We start from the raw sequence: 21,042 nt of genomic DNA, 5'->3' as shown, positions 1-21,042 counted from the left end.
AACCAATACCATTATTTATTATTTTGAAAGGTGAGAAGCCTTGTCTTCTTCTTAACACAGATTCAACTGATAAAGATAAATAACTAGATTTTGTTGCCGAGCTGGACTGGATTATTGGTAGGTCATTTGTTTTATGAGATTAAATACAAGAATATACCTACTTTTAGTTAAATTTGTCCCCAAAGAAGGAGGGGACATTGAAAATGTCTTTAGAGAGATTAGAAACTTAGCCAACTGATGAAAACTTGTGTACTACAATTCCAGATAAAATTTACGGTAATGAAATAACAGAATGTATGCAAGTACAGAACCAATAATGTTATGACGGAATCAGGTATGAAAGCCATAGTCTACTTGTTGCAGGTATCACCATTTTTCATCTGCCGTAAGAGGAGGCCATGTATAACGACTGGGTTTCAGCTACCCCATTGACTTATGGGGCAGAGGCGACGCGTTCCATTACCGCACAACCAGTTGAATATGTTGGTATGAACAGCCCAGCGTGTGTGTCAATTTAGCGCTTGCCTAAATGGCTATATTGCATGCGGTAAATTTACCTATTTTTATGTATTACTACAGGAATTACGAAGAAGCACTGGGTGCAAAAGTCTAGCCGTTCTGTATGTAAAACAAGGTCATGTCGCAGCAAGTTCTCTCTTATCAATGCCCCTAAAAACTGCTACAAGTTAGTATTTGCTGATTGATTGTTTAGCCTTAGACGACCATATATTTTCTGTGTAACTGTGAATAGCCCACTCCGCATTATCTTACTGTGTGTACCACTGCTACAAATGGGTGTTAACTGCGGATACTTCTATGTTATCCTATTATAGTCTTTTACTATGGTGTCTTTATAAATCGTTTGTCTTTTACAGGTGTGGAGAAGTCTTTTGTAAGCTGTGTTTATGTCAGTCAAGAAAGCTGAATGTTCTTGCCAGATACGATCCTCAGGGAAGGTTTTACAAGGTATCTGATTTACTTGTCATGTGAGTAGAGCAGCCTCAATCTCTCCTCTAGTCCTTGTTCCTATCTTAGCAGCTTTGACCTCTCTGTAGGTTTGTGTACAATGCTTTGACTCGGAGGGCCAGTGCATGGGTAGCACTCGTGGATTGATGGGCTTGTTCAGGGCTTCCCGCTCAGCTGCATGCAAGATTGGTGGAGGCTCCACAAGGTGGCTTATGCTTGTTCACTAAATTGTATATTTGTGAAGCTTGTCTCAGTATAATCAGCAAACATAGGTAAATCCTTGCGTTATGATTGGTTCTACTTGCTCACTACCCCTGAGTATAGTGACATAATGCAGTTGTTGCAGGCCGGAATGGATGGCTGCGGAAGAGCGGGTGCTGACTGGCTTCCTTAATGAGATCAACTCTACACCTAATCTAGTCAGGAGAGTTCAGTCACTTACAGTCAATCTTGTTAAAGGGGTTTGGAGGAAGCCCGTTCAGGCACAGGTTGGTGTTATGTTCTATAACCTTATTGCTCCCATCACTGGTGCTATAAAGTGTTGTTCACCCACCTTCTGTCTGAATTCTTTCTTTGTTTATATTTCTTTCTTTATCACTTCAACTTAATCACTTTATCAATTCAATGCTGTTTAATGGCTGTTACACTTAATGGCTGTTACACTTAATGGCTGTTACACTTAATGGCTGTTACATTTAATGGCTGTTACACTTAATGGCTGTTACATTTAATGGCTGTTACACTTAATGGCTGTTACATTTAATGGCTGTTACATTTAATGGCTGTTACACTTAATAGCTGTTACGCTTAATGACTGTTACACTTAATGACTGTTACACTTAATGGCTGTTACACTTAATGACTGTTACACTTAACGGCTGTTACATTTAATGGCTGTTACACTTAATAGCTGTTACACTTAATGACTGTTACACTTAATGACTGTTACACTTAATAGCTGTTACACTTAATGCCTGTTACACTTAATGGCTGTTACACTTAATGGCTGTTACACTTAATGGCTGTTACATTTAATGGCTGTTACACTTAATGGCTGTTACATTTAATGGCTGTTACACTTAATAGCTGTTACACTTAATGGCTGTTACATTTAATGGCTATTACACTTAATGACTGTTACATTTAATGACTGTTACACTTAATGGCTGTTACATTTAATGACTGTTACACTTAATAGCTGTTACACTTAATGACTGTTACACTTAATGGCTGTTACACTTAATGACTGTTACACTTAATGGCTGTTACACTTAATGGCTGTTACACTTAATAGCTGTTACACTTAATGGCTGTTACACTTAATGGCTGTTACACTTAATAGCTGTTACACTTAATGGCTGTTACACTTAATGGCTGTTACACTTAATGGCTGTTACACTTAATGGCTGTTACATTTAATGACTATTACACTTAATGGCTGTTACATTTAATGGCTGTTACACTTAATGGCTGTTACATTTAATAGCTGTTACACTTAATGGCTGTTACACTTAATGGCTGTTACACTTAATGACTGTTACATTTAATGACTGTTACACTTAATGGCTGTTACACTTAATAGCTGTTACACTTAATGGCTGTTACACTTAATAGCTGTTACACTTAATGGCTGTTACACTTAATGGCTGTTACGCTTAATGACTGTTACACTTAATAGCTGTTACACTTAATGGCTGTTACACTTAATGGCTGTTACACTTAATGGCTGTTACACTTAATAGCTGTTACACTTAATGGCTGTTACACTTAATAGCTGTTACACTTAATGGCTGTTACACTTAATAGCTTTTACACTTAATGGCTGTTACATTTAATGGCTGTTACACTTAATGGCTGTTACACTTATTGGCTGTTACATTTAATGGTTGTTACACTTAATGACTGTTACACTTAATGACTATTACACTTAATGACTATTACACTTAATGGCTTGCAGGAAAGAGTGAAAATTTTTTTACAGGCATGGTAAATTCTAATAAATGTCTGGGATAAACAAATAACTTTGGTAAATTGTTGTCTTTGAGATTTTTGTTTTATTTATCACGCAAAAAACAGTAGATTCCTGGCATAGTTTTTGGTTGGCAAATTTTATTCTCAGATTGTATTTTGCAATGCACTTGATTTAAATGTATGTGTATCCATCATAAGATAAACATATTGATATGACACAGCTACCATCAGCACCTGCAGGTACCTTTATATGGGTCTCTGTTTATAAACGATATGTAACAACTCAGAGTTGACTCAGGTTAACTTTAGTTTTGTAACAACTCAGAGTTGATTCAGGTTAACTTTAGTTTTGTAACAACTCAGAGTTGACTCGAATTAACTTTAATTCTATAAATAGTCAGAGTTGACTCAAGTATAAATAGAGTTGCTAACTCATAGCATCATTTGAGCTCTAATTATCTAAAGTTCCACTGTTGCAAGTCTTTGCTAAAACTTATTATAAATTATTAGAAGTTCTTAAAGCTTCTTGAGAACTTCATAAAACTTATTTCTACACTGTTATTGATTTCAGAATGGCCAAGCAACTTTTAATTTAGGCATTAGATTTGAGATGATGGATGTTTTACAAATTCCCCAACCGTAGAACGCCTCAGTGTTTTTCAAAGTACTGCTGAGCTAATAGTGATGTTTTAATATTAGCTATTAACTAATATCTAATATTAAAACATCTCTATTTAATTATTTAATGCTTTTTCAACTATTCAATAAGTTAATGCTTTTTTTACTGTTTAATTATTTAACGCTTTCTTCAAGCTCTTACTATGCAATTCAATACCAATTTATGGCTACTAGTAAGCTTACGAGCCTCGTGCGCTGTGAGAGATCATCTTGAATAATCAGCATATGGAGAATTATCCCTTGAAGTTGTAATCCGCTAGAGTGGTGGAGTGGTAGCACCCTTGACTGTGAACATGTTGAACCGGGTTTTATTCCCGTGCAGGACAATCTTTTTTCTTTGCGCTTATAGTGAGGCTTCGAATGGATGGACACTGCTCTTACTATAATGTAGACTCTCTGAGAGGTTTGTAGATATCCAGCATGTATTTCCAGCATTCTATAATTTGCTTTTGTTTGTTTTGTAGCGTCTCTCTATGTAAGTGTCCTTGTACTGAGGTGAATGTCTTCATCATGTTATTTGTTTATATGGTTTTGTTTGTTCTTAGGATTAGTTTTTGTAATAAATTTATTGTGTGTACAAGTCTCTTATCAGTCTACTTTATAGCCGATCATGTTTAGTTTTGTTTTCAACAAACAGAACTAGGATTGTTTCTTTAAAATGCAAACTTGATGATTCCGATCATATATCTATGAAATGTCACTTAACTTATAGTGTGTAATTGTGTAACGCTCGATTTGATATACCCATAACAAAACAAGCCAATTGATTCAGTCGATGTGCTATGGCTTGGTTTACCTTTGAGATCCTCATAATCAAGAGTTTTCTGGTTTATAGTTAAGGATTTTTTAAAGGTTGACTCGCAACAAAATTCACATTACAGTTATTTGGTATCAAAAGATTCACCATGTCTTACTCTGTCGTGTTGTAGGTGCAAAATATGTGGAAATGAGATTACAAGCTCTTAAAAGCTAAAAAACGAACAGTTAATCTCAGCCACACGAGATCGCCGTAGTTTGGATTCTCTTTCCAAAACGGCTCAAATGTGACGTAGTTGTAGGAGATGGCTTCTGTTTACACTTTCAAGCAACCTCATTCGTCGAAATATTTTTACAAATATACTTCGTGCATTCAACAAAACCATGTCTATTGTTCTTACGCGTCTATTTTATCGTCATTGTAATGCTGTAAGTTTTAGCGCTGATATCTTATAACTTACCGTAAAAATTTGTTTAACTTTTTAGCCTTAGCTCGAAGGAGTACATATCATTGTCTGATAATCATGATGAGCCTGTTGGTCACCTGTGATAATCAAAAAGTGCTGCAGAAATTATTTGCGAAGTATTGGGTCACATGATCAGATTACAACTTGACGATTAGATCAAGCCAAAACAAAACTGTAAAGTAGCGAGCATCTATATTTGATACGGGGTCTTCGGTAAAACCCGAAGTGTTTGTCATAAACTAGTGCTACGATAAGTTTTATATTGAGCTTTTTATTGGCCTTTCAATTCACGTGAGAACATCACGTGACAAGACAATAACTAAATGTAATGACTACATCAGAGAAATAAAGAGATTCCAATCTGCGGCGGCTTTTTGTTTTTGAGCTTTTAAGAGCTTGTAATCACATTTCCACATATTTGGCTCTTACAACACAACAGAGTAAGACATGGTGAATCTTTTGATACCAAATAACTGTAATGTGAATTTTGTTGCAAGTCAACCTTTAAGATGGAAAAAGAGGCCTTTTACCTTCTTGAAAACATTACTAAATAATGCATTCAGACTATATGACAACAATTTGGTGTTTATCATGAGTTGTCTCCTCTTTAAAGAATAATCAAGTCTGTCGTTGTTGCAATTTATCAGTTAGTACACAGTGCATAGGAAGCTGTTTCAACTCGGTAATGCACCTTTTACATAGGGCTGTTTCGGGTCCGTGACACTACTTTTGCATAGAGCTGTTCAGACTCTGTAATACAGCTTCTACATAGGGTTGCTTTGACTAGGCAGCAAGCACACTGTTTACTAACTGCTGGTTATAGAAAAACCTCTAGTTTCTGAGGTACACATGTAATAGCGATCATGGTTAGTATACATAGTGTATACAGCTTTCTATCCTTTTATTCAGGAAGGTGGAAAGTGCTGCTCAGGCTGCTCGAAGCAGTTTGAAGTGATATTTCGGATGAGACATCAGTGCACATTGTGTGGAACTGCTGTGTGCGACAGATGCTCTAATCGAGATCTCATTGTCTACATTCCTGATGAGGTTTCATGTAGAATTGATGGGTTGTATTCTCATGCCAAGCTTTCGCTTCTTTATATTCAAGGGGTGAGTGTCACTGCTGCAATATACTGACTAAACTCTGCCTTTGGTTAAAGACTCTGCCTTTGATTAAGGACTCTGCTTTTGGTTAGGGACTCTGCCTTTGATGAAGGACTCTGCCTTTAGTTAAGGACTCTGCCTTTGGTTAAAGACTCTGCCTTTGGTTAGGGACTCTGCCTTTGATGAAGGACTCTGCCTTTAGTTAAGGACTCTGCCTTTGGTTAAAGACTCTGCCTTTGGTTAGGGACTCTGCCTTTAGTTAAGGACTCTGCCTTTGGTTAAAGACTCTACCTTTGGTTAAAGACTCTGCCTTTGGTTAAAGACTCTGCCTTTGGTTAAGGACTCTGCCTTTGATGAAGGACTCTGCCTTTAGTTAAGGACTCTGCCTTTAGTTAAGGACTCTGCCTTTGATTAAAGACTCTGTCTTTGGTTAAAGACTTTGCCTTTAGTTAAAGACTCTGCCTTTGGTTAAAGACTCTGCCTTTGGTTAAAGACTTTGCCTTTGGTTAAAGACCCTGCCTTTGGTTAGGGACTCTGCCTTTGATGAAGGACTCTGCCTTTGGTTAAAGACTCTGCCTTTGGTTAAAGACTTTGCCTTTAGTTAAAGACTCTGCCTTTGGTTAAAGACTCTGCCTTTGGTTAAAGACTCTGCCTTTGGTTTGCTGTCATTTATCTCTCTATTCACAGAGCCCGGGCAAGGAGCCTAAGATACATGAATATTTGAGGATCTGCGGTGACTGTCATAAGGCTAAAGGAGCCCGACAGGTCAAGGATATTGTAGACTCAAAGAAGGGTCAGGTTGGTTTTTTGTAGTCTCATTGCTCTGTTATGTATGTACAAGTCTACGTAGCATCTTTTGTTCGGTTTTCCTTCCTGACACTGCACATTTGACTGGCCGTAAAGGTTGCTGGGCTCACTTAAGTTTGAACAGTTTTATACAAGACAGCCAGTTTCTTTTTTATACTAGGAAATGTGTGACAAGAAACTAAGGAACAATTCTTAATCTTGCTGTACACCCATCTTAGTAGTCAACCAGTTGGTCAGCTAGACGTTTATGTTCTCTAGTTCCAACGGACAAAGCAGTTGAAAAATTTTTTTCGAAGTCACTAAAACCAGATATGGAAAAAAGCCTACCATTTGTATTTTTATGTATGATTTTTTAGCCAGCATGCGGACCCTGCATCTTTAGCAAAACTTTACAGTGAGCTGTTTAACTCTGTGTAGCATAAGCTCCTATAACATGGTTAAACCACTACAGTGAACTTATGTATATAAAATGTTTATGTATACATGTGCAACAATGATGAATGACGGTGAAACTTTTTATGATTAAATAATTTTAAAATAACTCTCGGAAGGCTTTTAATCGACCTATAATTGATCGATCTTATATCAGGCTTATCTCAATGGTGTGAATTATGAGTAATATTGGTTTATCTTTGGTTGACTAAAGTCAGCTGACACTGATCGCAGAGGGAGTTGCTGTACCTTTGGTACCACTCTTCTCTTATTGCAGTTTTATTTAGCAGTTTATTACAGGATCATGCTGCTTTTTGGGATTGCCTTCTTCCATTTCACCGAGAGATGTTACATGATCAGAGAATGATAGAGAGCTCTCTGGAAAAGGTGATATATCTAGGTATTTTTCCTAGTAATATAGACTAGGTCATATTCCTTTACACAAGCAGCATGCTGGTCAATCTGTTCTTTGTCAGCAAGTACAGGTTTACATGTATATGACATGGCTCTGTAAAGTCGGTGCTGTTATCAATGTTAAATATTAATGTTTAAACATCTATGTTAAACACTCCCTAAAATTAACACTATCATATCCAAGCTCTCCTTAGCACTAGGAGATCTGTTCAGAGGCCATTAATGGGTCACTCTGAAACACCTGGCTGACCTTTCTCCTCTCGCCTTTTACGATTTCTCATGGATCTTGTTGCTATTTGATTCATCTTATCTGTTGGTGTCAGTTCCTTTTATAGAAAAACTTTTTTAGTATGAGATTTCAGTCAGAAGTCTGGAGGATGGGAGTGATAAGAATAAGTTTGGCAGCAGTGTACAGGTGCTTTCTAAGTCTCAGATAGATTTGAGTGATCTCTTCTATAACTACTGCAAGCACGTGTCACGTGTCAAGTCATTCAAACCTATCACAGGCAAGACAGAAATCTTAGTGCGAGCGATTCAACTGGTGAGTGCAGATAATTAGGTCTGGTTTAGCAGTTTGCTGCTGTTGCTGGTTCTAACTTTAGTGTTCTCTTAGCTGATCGTTCCCTTTGCTCAGGGTATGGAAAAGTATTATATGCTCATGTTAACTTGGTAATGAAGTGCGTGCTATGTGTAATATAGCGTGTTCTCCGAATGCTTCACTTGGTAATGGTGTTAATCGCGTCAGGGATAATGCAAAATCAGTGTTTTGGGGCGATTATCTTTGTTCTTGTTTTGTTTCACAGGTAAGCGTGGTTGCTAGTAGTAATCACATATCTTCTAATGATCTTGAGAATTATTTCCCGTAGTAATTTCACAAAGTTATACTATGTTTGTAGGCGAGTGCTCAGTTTTACAATGAGAATAATTTACGATTTATCGAGCTGAAGAACATTCTAGAAGAATACTTACCTGTCAATGTCATAGAGACAGTTCAGACTCAAGTAAACAAGAATGTACGTGCTGCACATCACTTACATCTCAAAAACTTCACACTAGGGCACATTTTTATCAGCTATTGGGATCTATTATCACATGACACTTGTTCGTGTTGTCATCAGTTGGAGGTATATCATAAAAGGCATTTGCTTATTGTTGTCATCAGTTGGAGGTCTATTATAACAGGCACTTGCTTATTGTTGTCATCAGTTGGAGGTCTATTATAACAGGCACATTTTACTTGTTGTCATCAGTTAAGGTGCAGGTAGGTGCTGGGGTGTGGGGGTCTATCATAAATTGCCTGTGTGTGTCTTGTTAATAATTGGATCTATTATTATTTGAAACTTGCTGTTGTTGTCATCAGCTGACACAATGACACAACACTCTTATAAGCTATCATCAGTGGTTAGTTTTATAATATATGTATTTTTGGTTGTGTGATGCTCTTCTACCGCTAGTCAATTTGTCACCATTCAGTGTGATATGCTTTAGGCACTTCTCTGTGTCCATCTGCTGATCAAGCAGTTGGGACTGGAAATCCTCAGTATTGCTGATGGGCATGGATTGTCTAGGGCTCTCCAAATTGCTCAGTTTCTTGCTGATGCTGAAGAGGTACTTTATTGGTCCCAGTTTGTTCAATATTAAATGAATCTTTATGCATTCCATATTAATATTGTTTGTTCGTTTCATCAATAGGCAAATAGAACACAAAATTGAAGTAATAAACACATCATTGTCTATCGGATGCGTTAGGTTCCACATTGGTCATGTGAGGGAGAGTACTATGTAGACAAGGTTGATGGTCATGTGAGGGAGAGTATAATGTAGACAAGGTTGATGGTCATGTGAGGGAGAGTATAATGTAGACAAGGTTGATGATCATGTGAGGGAGAGTATAATGTAGACAAGGTTGATGGTCATGTGAGGGAGAGTACAATATAGACAAGGTTGATGATCATGTGAGGGAGAGTATAATGTAGACAAGGTTGATGGTCATGTGAGGGACAGTATAATGTAGACAAGGTTGATGGTCATGTGAGGGAGACTACAATATAGACAAGGTTGATGATCATGTGAGGGAGAGTATTATGTAGACAAGGTTGATGGTCATGTGAGGGAGAGTATAATGTAGACAAGGTTGATGGTCATGTGAGGGAAAGTATAATATAGACAAGGTTGATGGTCATGTGAGGGAAAGTATAATGTAGACAAGGTTGATGATCATGTGAGGGAGAGTATAATGTAGACAAGGTTGATGGTCATGTGAGGGAGAGTACAATATAGACAAGGTTGATGGTCATGTGAGGGAGAGTATAATGTAGACAAGGTTGATGATCATGTGAGGGAGAGTACAATGTAGACAAGGTTGATGGTCATGTGAGGGAGAGTACTATGTAAACAAGGTTGATGATCATGTGAGGGAGAGTATAATGTAGACAAGGTTGATGGTCATGTGAGGGAGAGTATAATATAAACAAGGTTGATGATCATGTGAGGGAGAGTACAATGTAGACAAGGTTGATGATCATGTGAGGGAGAGTACAATGTAGACAAGGTTGATGATCATGTGAGGGAGAGTATAATGTAGACAAGGTTGATGACCATGTGAGGGAGAGTATAATGTAGACAAGGTTGATGATCATGTGAGGGAGAGTATAATATAGACAAGGTTGATGATCATGTGAGGGAGAGTATAATGTAGACAAGGTTGATGATCATGTAAGGGAGAGTACTATGTAGACAAGGTTGATGGTCATGTGAGGGAGAGTACAATGTAGACAAGGTTGATGGTCATGTGAGGGAGAGTACAATGTAGACAAGGTTGATGATCATGTGAGGGAGAGTACAATGTAGACAAGGTTGATGATCATGTGAGGGAGAGTACTATGTAGACAAGGTTGATGATCATGTAAGGGAGAGTATAATGTAGACAAGGTTGATGATCATGTGAGGGGGAGTACAATGTAGACAAGGTTGATGGTCATGTGAGGGAGAGTATAATATAGACAAGGTTGATGATCATGTGAGGGAGAGTATAATGTAGACAAGGTTGATGGTCATGTGAGGGAGAGTATAATGTAGACAAGGTTGATGATCATGTGAGGGAGAGTATAATGTAGACAAGGTTGATGATCATGTGATGGAGAGTATAATGTAGACAAGGTTGATGACCATGTGAGGGGGAGTACTATGTAGACAAGGTTGATGGTCATGTGAGGGAGAGTATAATGTAGACAAGGTTGATGATCATGTGAGGGAGAGTATAATATAGACAAGGTTGATGGTCATGTGAGGGAGAGTACAATGTAGACAAAGTTGATGATCATGTGAGGGGTAGTATAATGTAGACAAGGTTGATGGTCATGTGAGGGAGAGTATAATGTAGACAAGGTTGATGGTCATGTGAGGGAGAGTACAATATAGACAAGGTTGATGATCATGTGAGGGAGAGTATAATGTAGACAAGGTTGATGGTCATGTGAGGGAGAGTATAATGTAGACAAGGTTGATGATCATGTGAGGGAGAGTATAATGTAGACAAGGTTGATGATCATGTGATGGAGAGTATAATGTAGACAAGGTTGATGGTCATGTGAGGGAGAGTACAATGTAGACAAAGTTGATGATCATGTGAGGGGTAGTATAATGTAGACAAGGTTGATGGTCATGTGAGGGAGAGTATAATGTAGACAAGGTTGATGGTCATGTGAGGGAGAGTACAATATAGACAAGGTTGATGATCATGTGAGGGAGAGTATAATGTAGACAAGGTTGATGGTCATGTGAGGGAGAGTATAATGTAGACAAGGTTGATGATCATGTGAGGGAGAGTATAATGTAGACAAGGTTGATGATCATGTGATGGAGAGTATAATGTAGACAAGGTTGATGACCATGTGAGGGGGAGTACTATGTAGACAAGGTTGATGGTCATGTGAGGGAGAGTATAATGTAGACAAGGTTGATGATCATGTGAGGGAGAGTATAATATAGACAAGGTTGATGGTCATGTGAGGGAGAGTACAATGTAGACAAAGTTGATGATCATGTGAGGGGTAGTATAATGTAGACAAGGTTGATGGTCATGTGAGGGAGAGTATAATGTAGACAAGGTTGATGGTCATGTGAGGGAGAGTACAATATAGACAAGGTTGATGGTCATGTGAGGGAGAGTACAATGTAGACAAGGTTGATGATCATGTGAGGGAGAGTATAATGTAGACAAGGTTGATGATCATGTGAGGGAGAGTACTATGTAGACAAGGTTGATGATCATGTGAGGGAAAGTATAATGTAGACAAGGTTGATGATCATGTGAGGGAGAGTATAATGTAAACAAGGTTGATGGTCATGTGAAGGAGAGTACTATGTAAACAAGGTTGATGATCATGTGAGGGAGAGTACTATGTAGACAAGGTTGATGATCATGTGAGGGAGAGTACTATGTAGACAAGGTTGATGATCATGTAAGGGAGAGTATAATGTAGACAAGGTTGATGGCCATGTGAGGGAGAGTACTATGTAGACAAGGTTGATGGTCATGTGAGGGAGAGTATAATATAGACAAGGTTGATGGTCATGTGAGGGAGAGTACAATGTAGACAAAGTTGATGATCATGTGAGGGGTAGTATAATGTAGACAAGGTTGATGGTCATGTGAGGGAGAGTATAATGTAGACAAGGTTGATGACCATGTGAGGGGGAGTACTATGTAGACAAGGTTGATGGTCATGTGAGGGGGAGTATAATGTAGACAAGGTTGATGATCATGTGAGGGAGAGTATAATGTAGACAAGGTTGATGGTCATGTGAGGGAGAGTACAATGTAGACAAGGTTGATGGTCATGTGAGGGAGAGTACAATGTAGACAAGGTTGATGATCATGTGAGGGAGAGTACAATGTAGACAAGGTTGATGGTCATGTGAGGGAGAGTATTATGTAGACAAGGTTGATGATCATGTGAGGGAGAGTACTATGTAGACAAGGTTGATGATCATGTAAGGGAGAGTATAATGTAGACAAGGTTGATGGCCATGTGAGGGAGAGTACTATGTAGACAAGGTTGATGGTCATGTGAGGGAGAGTATAATGTAGACAAGGTTGATGATCATGTGAGGGAGAGTATAATGTAGACAAGGTTGATGGTCATGTGAGGGGGAGTATAATGTAGACAAGGTTGATGATCATGTGAGGGAGAGTATAATGTAGACAAGGTTGATGGTCATGTGAGGGGGAGTATAATGTAGACAAGGTTGATGGTCATGTGAGGGAGAGTATAATGTAGACAAGGTTGGTGATCATGTGAGGGAGAGTATAATGTAGACAAGGTTGATGATCATGTGAGGGAGAGCACTATGTAGACAAGGTTGATGGTCATGTGAGGGAGAGTATAATGTAGACAAGGTTGATGGTCATGTGAGGGAGAGTATAATATAGACAAGGTTGATGGTCATGTGAGGGAGAGTATAATGTAGACAAGGTTGGTGATCATGTGAGGGAGAGTATAATGTAGACAAGGTTGATGATCATGTGAGGGAGAGTATAATGTAGACAAGGTTGATGATCATGTGAGGGAGAGTATAATGTAGACAAGGTTGATGGTCATGTGAGGGAGAGTATAATGTAGACAAGGTTGATGATCATGTGAGGGAGAGTATAATGTAGACAAGGTTGATGATCATGTGAGGGAGAGTATAATGTAGACAAGGTTGATGATCATGTGAGGGAGAGTACTATGTAGACAAGGTTGATGGTCATGTGAGGGGGAGTATAATGTAGACAAGGTTGATGATCATGTGAGGGAGAGTATAATGTAGACAAGGTTGATGGTCATGTGAGGGAGAGTATAATGTAGACAAGGTTGATGGTCATGTGAGGGAGAGTATAATGTAGACAAGGTTGATGATCATGTGAGGGAGAGTATAATGTAGACAAGGTTGATGATCATGTGAGGGAGAGTACTATGTAGACAAGGTTGATGGTCATGTGAGGGAGAGTACTATGTAGACAAGGTTGATGATCATGTGAGGGAGAGTATAATGTAGACAAGGTTGATGATCATGTGAGGGAGAGTACTATGTAGACAAGGTTGATGGTCATGTGAGGGGGAGTATAATGTAGACAAGGTTGATGACCATGTGAGGGAGAGTATAATGTAGACAAGGTTGATGATCATGTGAGGGAGAGTACAATGTAGACAAGGTTGATGGTCATGTGAGGGAGAGTACTATGTAGACAAGGTTGATGGTCATGTGAGGGGGAGTATAATGTAGACAAGGTTGATGGTCATGTGAGGGAGAATATAATGTAGACAAGGTTGGTGATCATGTGAGGGAGAGTATAATGTAGACAAGGTTGATGATCATGTGAGGGAGAGCACTATGTAGACAAGGTTGATGGTCATGTGAGGGAGAGTATAATGTAGACAAGGTTGATGGTCATGTGAGGGAGAGTATAATATAGACAAGGTTGATGGTCATGTGAGGGAGAGTATAATGTAGACAAGGTTGGTGATCATGTGAGGGAGAGTATAATGTAGACAAGGTTGATGATCATGTGAGGGAGAGTACAATGTAGACAAGGTTGATGATCATGTGAGGGAGAGTACAATATAGACAAGGTTGATGACCATGTAAGGGAGAGTACAATGTAGACAAGGTTGATGATCATGTAAGGGAGAGCACAATGTAGACAAGGTTGATGATCATGTGAGGGAGAGTACAATGTAGACAAGGTTGATGACCATGTGAGGGAGAGTACAATATAGACAAGGTTGATGATCATGTAAGGGAGAGTATAATGTAGACAAGGTTGATGATCATGTGAGGGGGAGTATAATAGCATGCTGACATCTGGATGAATGTACAGCGTAGTTAAGGAGCTGTACAGGGGTAGTAGCTATAGTTTTCTGTCAGGTAAACCTTTAACACTTGTTACATCAAAGGTTATTGGAGAAGAGCTCAAAGTTGTCCTACTCAAACTAGAAGAAGGCATTACATGGGAGGACCATATGAAGGATGTCAACGTCATGCTACGCCAATCTCTTCTGGTATTCATATGTCTCTTGTCGGTAGAACCTTAAATTGATGCATTGAAAGGCATTTATTACCTTCTTACTCTTTCTCACTGCATTGCTAATAAACAAGTAGTGCTTATTGATGCTTAAAGGTTGATGTGCAACAAAAGTCACATTATAGTTGTTTGGTATCAAAAGATTCACCATGTCAGGCATGTCTTACTATGCTATGTTGTAGGTGCAAAATATGTGGGAATGTGACTACAAGCTCTAGAAAGCTCAAAAAACGAACAGTTAATCGCGGCCATTACGAAAACGCTGTAAATTAGAATGCCTTTCCAAAACGGCTCAAATGGGACGTAGTTGAACAAGATGGCTTCTGTTTACACTTTCATGCAACCTTATTCGTCGAAATATTTTCACAAATATACTTCACACATTCAATTAAACCATGTCTATTGTCCTTACGCGTCTATTTCATCATCATTGTAATGCTGTCGCTTTGAGCACTGATATCTCAAAACCTACCATGAAAATTCATTTAATTTTTTAACCTTAGCTCGAAGGAGTGCATATCATCCTCTGATAGACATGATGAGCCTGTTGGTCGCCTGTAATAGTCGAAAAATGCTGCAGAAATTATTCGCGCTGTTTGGCAGGAAGTATAGGTCACATGATCAGATTTTGAGTAGACGATTAGACCAAGCCGAACCAAAACTGTAAAGTAGCGACCATCTATATTTGATACGGGCTTTTCTGTAAAACCCGAAGTGTTTGTCATAAACTAGTGCTACGAAACATTTTATATTGATCCTTTTACTGGCCTTTTAATTCACGTGATAACATCACATGCCAAAACAATAACCACAATGTTTGAGTTTGTCATCGAAATAAAGAGATTCCAAACTACGGCATTTTCGTGATGGCTGCGATTAACTGTTCGATTTTAAGCTTTTAAGAGCTTGTAATCACATTTCCTCATATTTTGCACGTACAACACAACAGAGTAAGACATGGTGAACCTTTTCATATCAAACAACTGTAGTGTGAATTTTGTTGCAAGTCAACCTTTAAATAATGGAAACGCTCACATATGTGTGACAAAATTTCATGCCGTCATCTGTAATGTATGACAGAATGCATCAGTTCCATATCTTATTATCATACATTTGTTTGTGCATCATTACATTCTAACGTTGCTAAATTCCACAATAATATTATTTCATTCTACACAATGGAATTAAACAATAATTATTATCTAATTTTCACGGATTACCTTTTTGGCGCCCTACCATCCTGGCTCCCATTGTACTTTTATTTGGGTTAAGGATGGTGCTTAATAGCAGTTTGGTAATTCATTGCAAGACAATAGTTGAACTACACAAACAAATCATTGTTTACAAAGGTGTGGCCATTAGCTTTAACAACCAACTTCTATAACACCCTAATCAGGACTTTATAATAACTACACATTGATGAATTTTCCTTGTATCCATGTTTTATCAGTCTTATAACCTAGCTTTTGCTCTTCTTTATTTCTTCAGGAACACCAACTGATCACACTGACTGATCATCAACTCTCAAACCAGGACTATCTAATGAATGAACTGATAGAAAGAAGTTGTGTGCTCTTGGAGCAGATAACACTGCAGTTAATGGTTAAAACAACAGACAATAGTTTTAGGCTCGTCAAAGAAAGGGTAGTTAAGGTCAAGTCTCAAATCCTTGAGCTAGTTTGTGTGTAGCTTCATACAAGGGGACTCATTTCACTTTTGAGATGTCATGGTGCTGTAAACATTGCGTAATCTCTTACACTTTGCATCTCCACAGTTCCCGGAGTTTTTTCATCATTAATTCTGGTTTAATTCAAGCTAGGCCAATTCTTAAGGTAATGGCTAATGCCTATGATGTATTATAGAACCTCAGCCCTAGGTGCGAAGGATATAACAGAATTGGTTTATGACAGATGTCTGCAATATATTTATCGCTTAATATTTAGATTCTCTATATTATATAAACATGTGACATATTGTTATTTATATATGTACATGTTGTATCCCATGTTTGTCACATTTTACTCCCTTCCTTGGTCACCTTTGTGATTTGTGTTAAGACATGTGCCACCTGCCAAATACATCAGGCAAAAAATATACCACCTACCACAGACATTAGACAATAAATATACCACCTAACAAGTGCCTATTTCGATGTCAATGTTGAGGTGCATCATCTAAACGTTTCCATTGTTCAGCTCCTTTATCAGAAACCTACTTACTGTTGCAAAATATCCAAGGATGCTGCTTTGGATTTTCTCACTTCAAAATTTAAACTTTATTAACTGAACTGATATTCAGCATTCAATAACCAGCAGAGCATATATATATATGAGAGAGTCTGCACTTCTCACGAGACAACTGCAGCACACGCTGAACATACAAGTACAACATAATGAAAAAAAGATAAAAAGCCCTGATGTATTTGTTTACCTAATACTCAAGTACTCGCATATCATTACCACAAACAATACCATTCATACTCGCAACACACATTCAGTGCTTCTTTACAAATTAAATAGAGTGGTTGGTGCAACGTTAAACAGCGGTCTGTTGTTTCTCTTCCGAGTTGGGATTGGGTAGAGTCTCCAGTCCCTAACAACAGCAGACATGTACATTAGGAACAGCAGCCGCTGAAGAACAAGAGGAAAGTAAAATGTTAGATTACTGAATGTTAAGGGAAATGCATGTGGTGTTGCCATGTTGCTATCTTGTCGAATATGATCATTGCAGCATCACACAACTCTATGAACTATTAATTGGTAGCATCGTGTGATGTTATGGTACAACTTTATGGTGAAATGTGATTTCTGATGCGTAATTCAGTGTGGTTTCACGGGGTATTTTATGGAACTCTGTAGTATCATGCTTGACACTGGAAACCTGTAGCATCATATCACCTTAACGTATACCTATAGACCTGCAACATAACATCACGGCGAAGGAATCTGTGATGTAATATGACCTCATGTTGCTGTCTGCAGTATTAGAGCCAGCTCCACAGCAAACACAGCCACATTTACAAGAACAAGGTCATATCTATGTCTAAATTACAGTATTATAACTCACTCCAAAAAACTGCTATCAAGATATATGAATCCATAATAGAACTACCTGTACTTTATACTCCCAGCCTGTCAGTCGCTGGTCTCGCACAAACATGCCATACAAGTGATCATTCTGGACCCAATCTCTTGTATATGCCTGCAATACATGTCAGCAACTGGATACAACGTTCACCTGACCGCACAGTGAAGGAAAACATCAGTTTTAATGAGAAATAAAAGCAATTGGAAACTGAAAACCTTTACTGTTCCATAAAACTAGAATTAAAACGACCACAGAAGAGACATTTAAAAGGAAGGGCAACAAGGGCGTAGCTAGAAGTGCTGTAAGGGGTTAAAGCTAATGAAGGAGTCGTTGAATGTGCAGAACATGACCATGGTGCCACGGATCAGCCTTGATTTAGTACATGACCATGGTGCCACGGATCAGCCTTGATTTAGTACATGACCATGGTGCCACGGATCAGCCTTGATTTAGTACATGACCATGGTGCCACGGATCAGCCTTGATTTAGTACATGACCATGGTGCCACGGATCAGCCTTGATTTAGTACTTTATAAGTATTTCCAGACAGAGTTTTATGCTATTCTTATCAAGTACCACAGTTCTTAGTTGTAATTCTCAATTGTATACCAAATAATTTTTCACCGTAATCATAGCATAACATACTTTATTTAGCCATGACTCGTTAATTATTTCACATTTGCATTCAAACACTTTTACATTTGTTTTATTTTTTCTCTTAATTAATTTCAACTGTACAGAATACTTTTCTCATGATATGAAACTTGAAAGTTACAGTTGTGGGACAAAGTTTGTGATGAAAATTTATAACGGTAGCTGTTGCTATATGTTAAATAAAAATAAATTTTCTGTACACAGACTTTATAGTTCTCCGAGCAACGCCAGGACTAGATGAATATCTAGTCTTTATATAAAGATAAAATATATCATAAGACTGAATTAAATACACGAACTGTCAGTAGGAGTACAAGGATTCTAAAGAAAGTTATATTGTGCTATTAAAAAAGGTTTTCAGAATGCCAGAATTAATGGCAAACCTTGCATGGCAGGTACAGGCTACAGGTATTTGAGTCAGTAAGTACTACAGCCTTCTAGACAGCTGATGTTACAACATACAACAATCACTCATTTAGTTGTTCCATTGTAGATGCTACTCTGCCAACTATTTTGAAACTAAGCATTCTTGATTTACTAAAGGTTGTTCAATTGAAAATCTAAGAATTGGATTTCATTGCATGACAATGCAATGAAATTTAGTTAGCATGTTGTGCGTATTGGATTTCGCATCCTGAAAGTCTTTCCAAATAATAATATTTTTTTAATTCAAAGCTCTCTTCAACGCATATGCATGTAAAGAACGCTTGTCACTTTTGCCTACTTAATGCAGTGAAAGTTCTCAATGGACGCGTGTTGACCCACTAAAGACGTATCAATGCTTGGATCAAGCAATGATATGCTTTTAGTGGGTCAACATTCAATCACGATGGGAACGTTAGCGCAACTGAAAGCTCATGAGTTGCACCGACACATTTATCAACTACTCCAGGAAGATCAGGTGGGGTGAGAGTATAGAAAGTTATGCAGACTTGATTACTGCAAACTTTATTTATTCCTTATAATGCTTGAAATCTTTTCAAAAACATAAACAGAAAAACACAGGCTCCAACTGAAATTCATGTCTATTTCACAAAACATAGATTTAAACAGCTACATTCTATGAAATAAAAAAATGATAAGACTTTGCTTTAGTTTTATTAAATTTGCTTCGCAAACACAAAACATGCCGATGAGCTCTTTCTTGCTCATCGACATGTTTGATGAGTAAGAAAGAGATTGGATTTTAACTTGATCCAATCAGCTCTTTTTTTTTGCACTAACTTGATCCAATCAGCTTTTTCTTGTGCTAACTTATCAAATCAGCTGTTTTTTGTGCTGACTTATCAAATCAGCTGTTTCTTGTGCTAACTTATCCAATCAGCTGTCACTTGCGTTAACTTAATCCAATCATGATTGGTTGCTTATCATTCAAAGCCTTACCATTGTTTATTAAAAGCCTCATCATCGCTCATTATATGTTTAACAAAAGTTAGTTTTCAAATGTTTGGCACCATAGGACCTATGATAGAAAGCCTGAATGGGCCATCATCGGAACATTACATGATCACTATAAAATGTCACCAGGTTCCATAAGGTTAAATTTGATTTCAAAATGTTCACTGAGTCAAGTACTTACAATGCTAGCAAGTCAAGCAAACTTTACATTTAAGTGTAAGTATAAATATAAGATAAACTGGTAGGTCCACCGGCCTATTAATATCGAGCTCCGAGTTAGATACTGGGTTGCATAATTCTGCAGTTCACTACAATAGCAAGATTGAGTTTATTTCTGGTTGGTTAAGCTAGCAATGGTAACGCCAGTAAACAGAATGGTGTTACATACTATGTATGATTCATTTTCAGGATAATCCAACACACCATGATTAGGGCTGCATTACTTTAGCCGTAGTCGGCTCTAACATACATACTTACATAGGCCTACCAGTCACAAAGGGAACAAAAGATTCTTTGTCTTCAACTTAAGCAAAACATTTGCTAGTGATCGTAATAAATCATTTTAATTAGTCTAAATTTAGCTGCTTTTTGTTACTATTTGCAAACAGATACTTCCACTTCAACTGGCAGTTATAAACTGCTGTTGCCTAGCCCAAAATCTTGGCACCAATTATAAAATAGTACTGGTCTAAATTTATTACAGTAATATTTCTTAGGCTATAGTAACTGATCTAAATTTGTGTGAACTGACAGATAGTACTGATCCTCTGAATAGAACAACATCCGGGCGAGTACCAGATACCCACTCAGTGAGATTATTTAACAATACCAAAAAACTTATCAATCATCTCCTTAAACCTGTTCAACTCAGATCACCCTACCCAACCAAATAAAGCCCATGCTCCTCCCTTGGGTATAGTGCGATGCTAATATTGATAGAAGCGACGAAAACTTCGTCTCTATGAAAAAACTATTGCAATAGGAGTATGATAACGAATAAGTATATTTACCTACATGATTATTTTGTGTGAGTTTGTTGACAACAAAAAACCAAGCATGTGGAACCCAAAGCAAACCTCCAACCACAGCCACGCATGGCAGTATTTCGTACCACATTTTCTAACAAAAAGTAACAAGCTCTTCTCTTTACGGTAAAACCGGGCTCAACTTCACCGCACTAGCGAATCCTATTAAACCAACAGTCAAAAGTTGTCAGCTATGTCAAGAGCGATTTCAAT

The 21,042-nt window shown here is 38.0% G+C and overlaps 2 protein-coding genes across 4 annotated transcripts; one reads left to right on the top strand and one right to left on the bottom strand.

Moving 5' to 3' along the window:
* The first annotated feature begins 395 nt into the window (after positions 1-395).
* LOC137406323 (uncharacterized) lies at positions 396-16,727 on the top strand. 3 transcript variants are annotated; one of them, XM_068092885.1, is made up of 13 exons: positions 396-486; positions 580-685; positions 876-966; positions 1,056-1,171; positions 1,313-1,454; positions 5,748-5,948; positions 6,630-6,740; positions 7,482-7,568; positions 7,945-8,136; positions 8,492-8,608; positions 9,084-9,203; positions 14,537-14,641; positions 16,153-16,727. In XM_068092885.1, exons 1-13 carry the CDS (start codon positions 399-401, stop codon positions 16,351-16,353), a joined length of 1,677 nt encoding a protein of 558 aa, XP_067948986.1. In that variant the 5' UTR covers positions 396-398; the 3' UTR covers positions 16,354-16,727. The 3 variants fall into 3 exon arrangements, with proteins under 3 accessions (XP_067948986.1, XP_067948987.1, XP_067948988.1); XM_068092886.1 differs by lacking the exon at positions 8,492-8,608; XM_068092887.1 differs by lacking the exons at positions 396-486; positions 580-685 and having other exon boundaries at positions 929-966; positions 1,039-1,171.
* A 244-nt stretch (positions 16,728-16,971) lies between these two features.
* On the bottom strand, positions 16,972-20,979 carry LOC137406485 (uncharacterized). Its single transcript, XM_068093066.1, has 3 exons — positions 20,819-20,979; positions 17,776-17,865; positions 16,972-17,256 (listed from the first exon to the last, which is right to left on the bottom strand). The coding sequence occupies exons 1-3, from the start codon at positions 20,918-20,920 to the stop codon at positions 17,200-17,202; spliced, it is 249 nt and encodes an 82-aa protein (XP_067949167.1). The 5' UTR covers positions 20,921-20,979; the 3' UTR covers positions 16,972-17,199.
* Positions 20,980-21,042: the final 63 nt, after the last annotated feature.

Source organism: Watersipora subatra, chromosome 10, assembly GCF_963576615.1.
Source record: "Watersipora subatra chromosome 10, tzWatSuba1.1, whole genome shotgun sequence".
Lineage (NCBI taxonomy): Eukaryota > Metazoa > Bryozoa > Gymnolaemata > Cheilostomatida > Watersiporidae > Watersipora > Watersipora subatra.
Note: the sequence above shows the minus strand (reverse complement) of the source record. Positions and strands in the feature narration are given on the sequence as shown.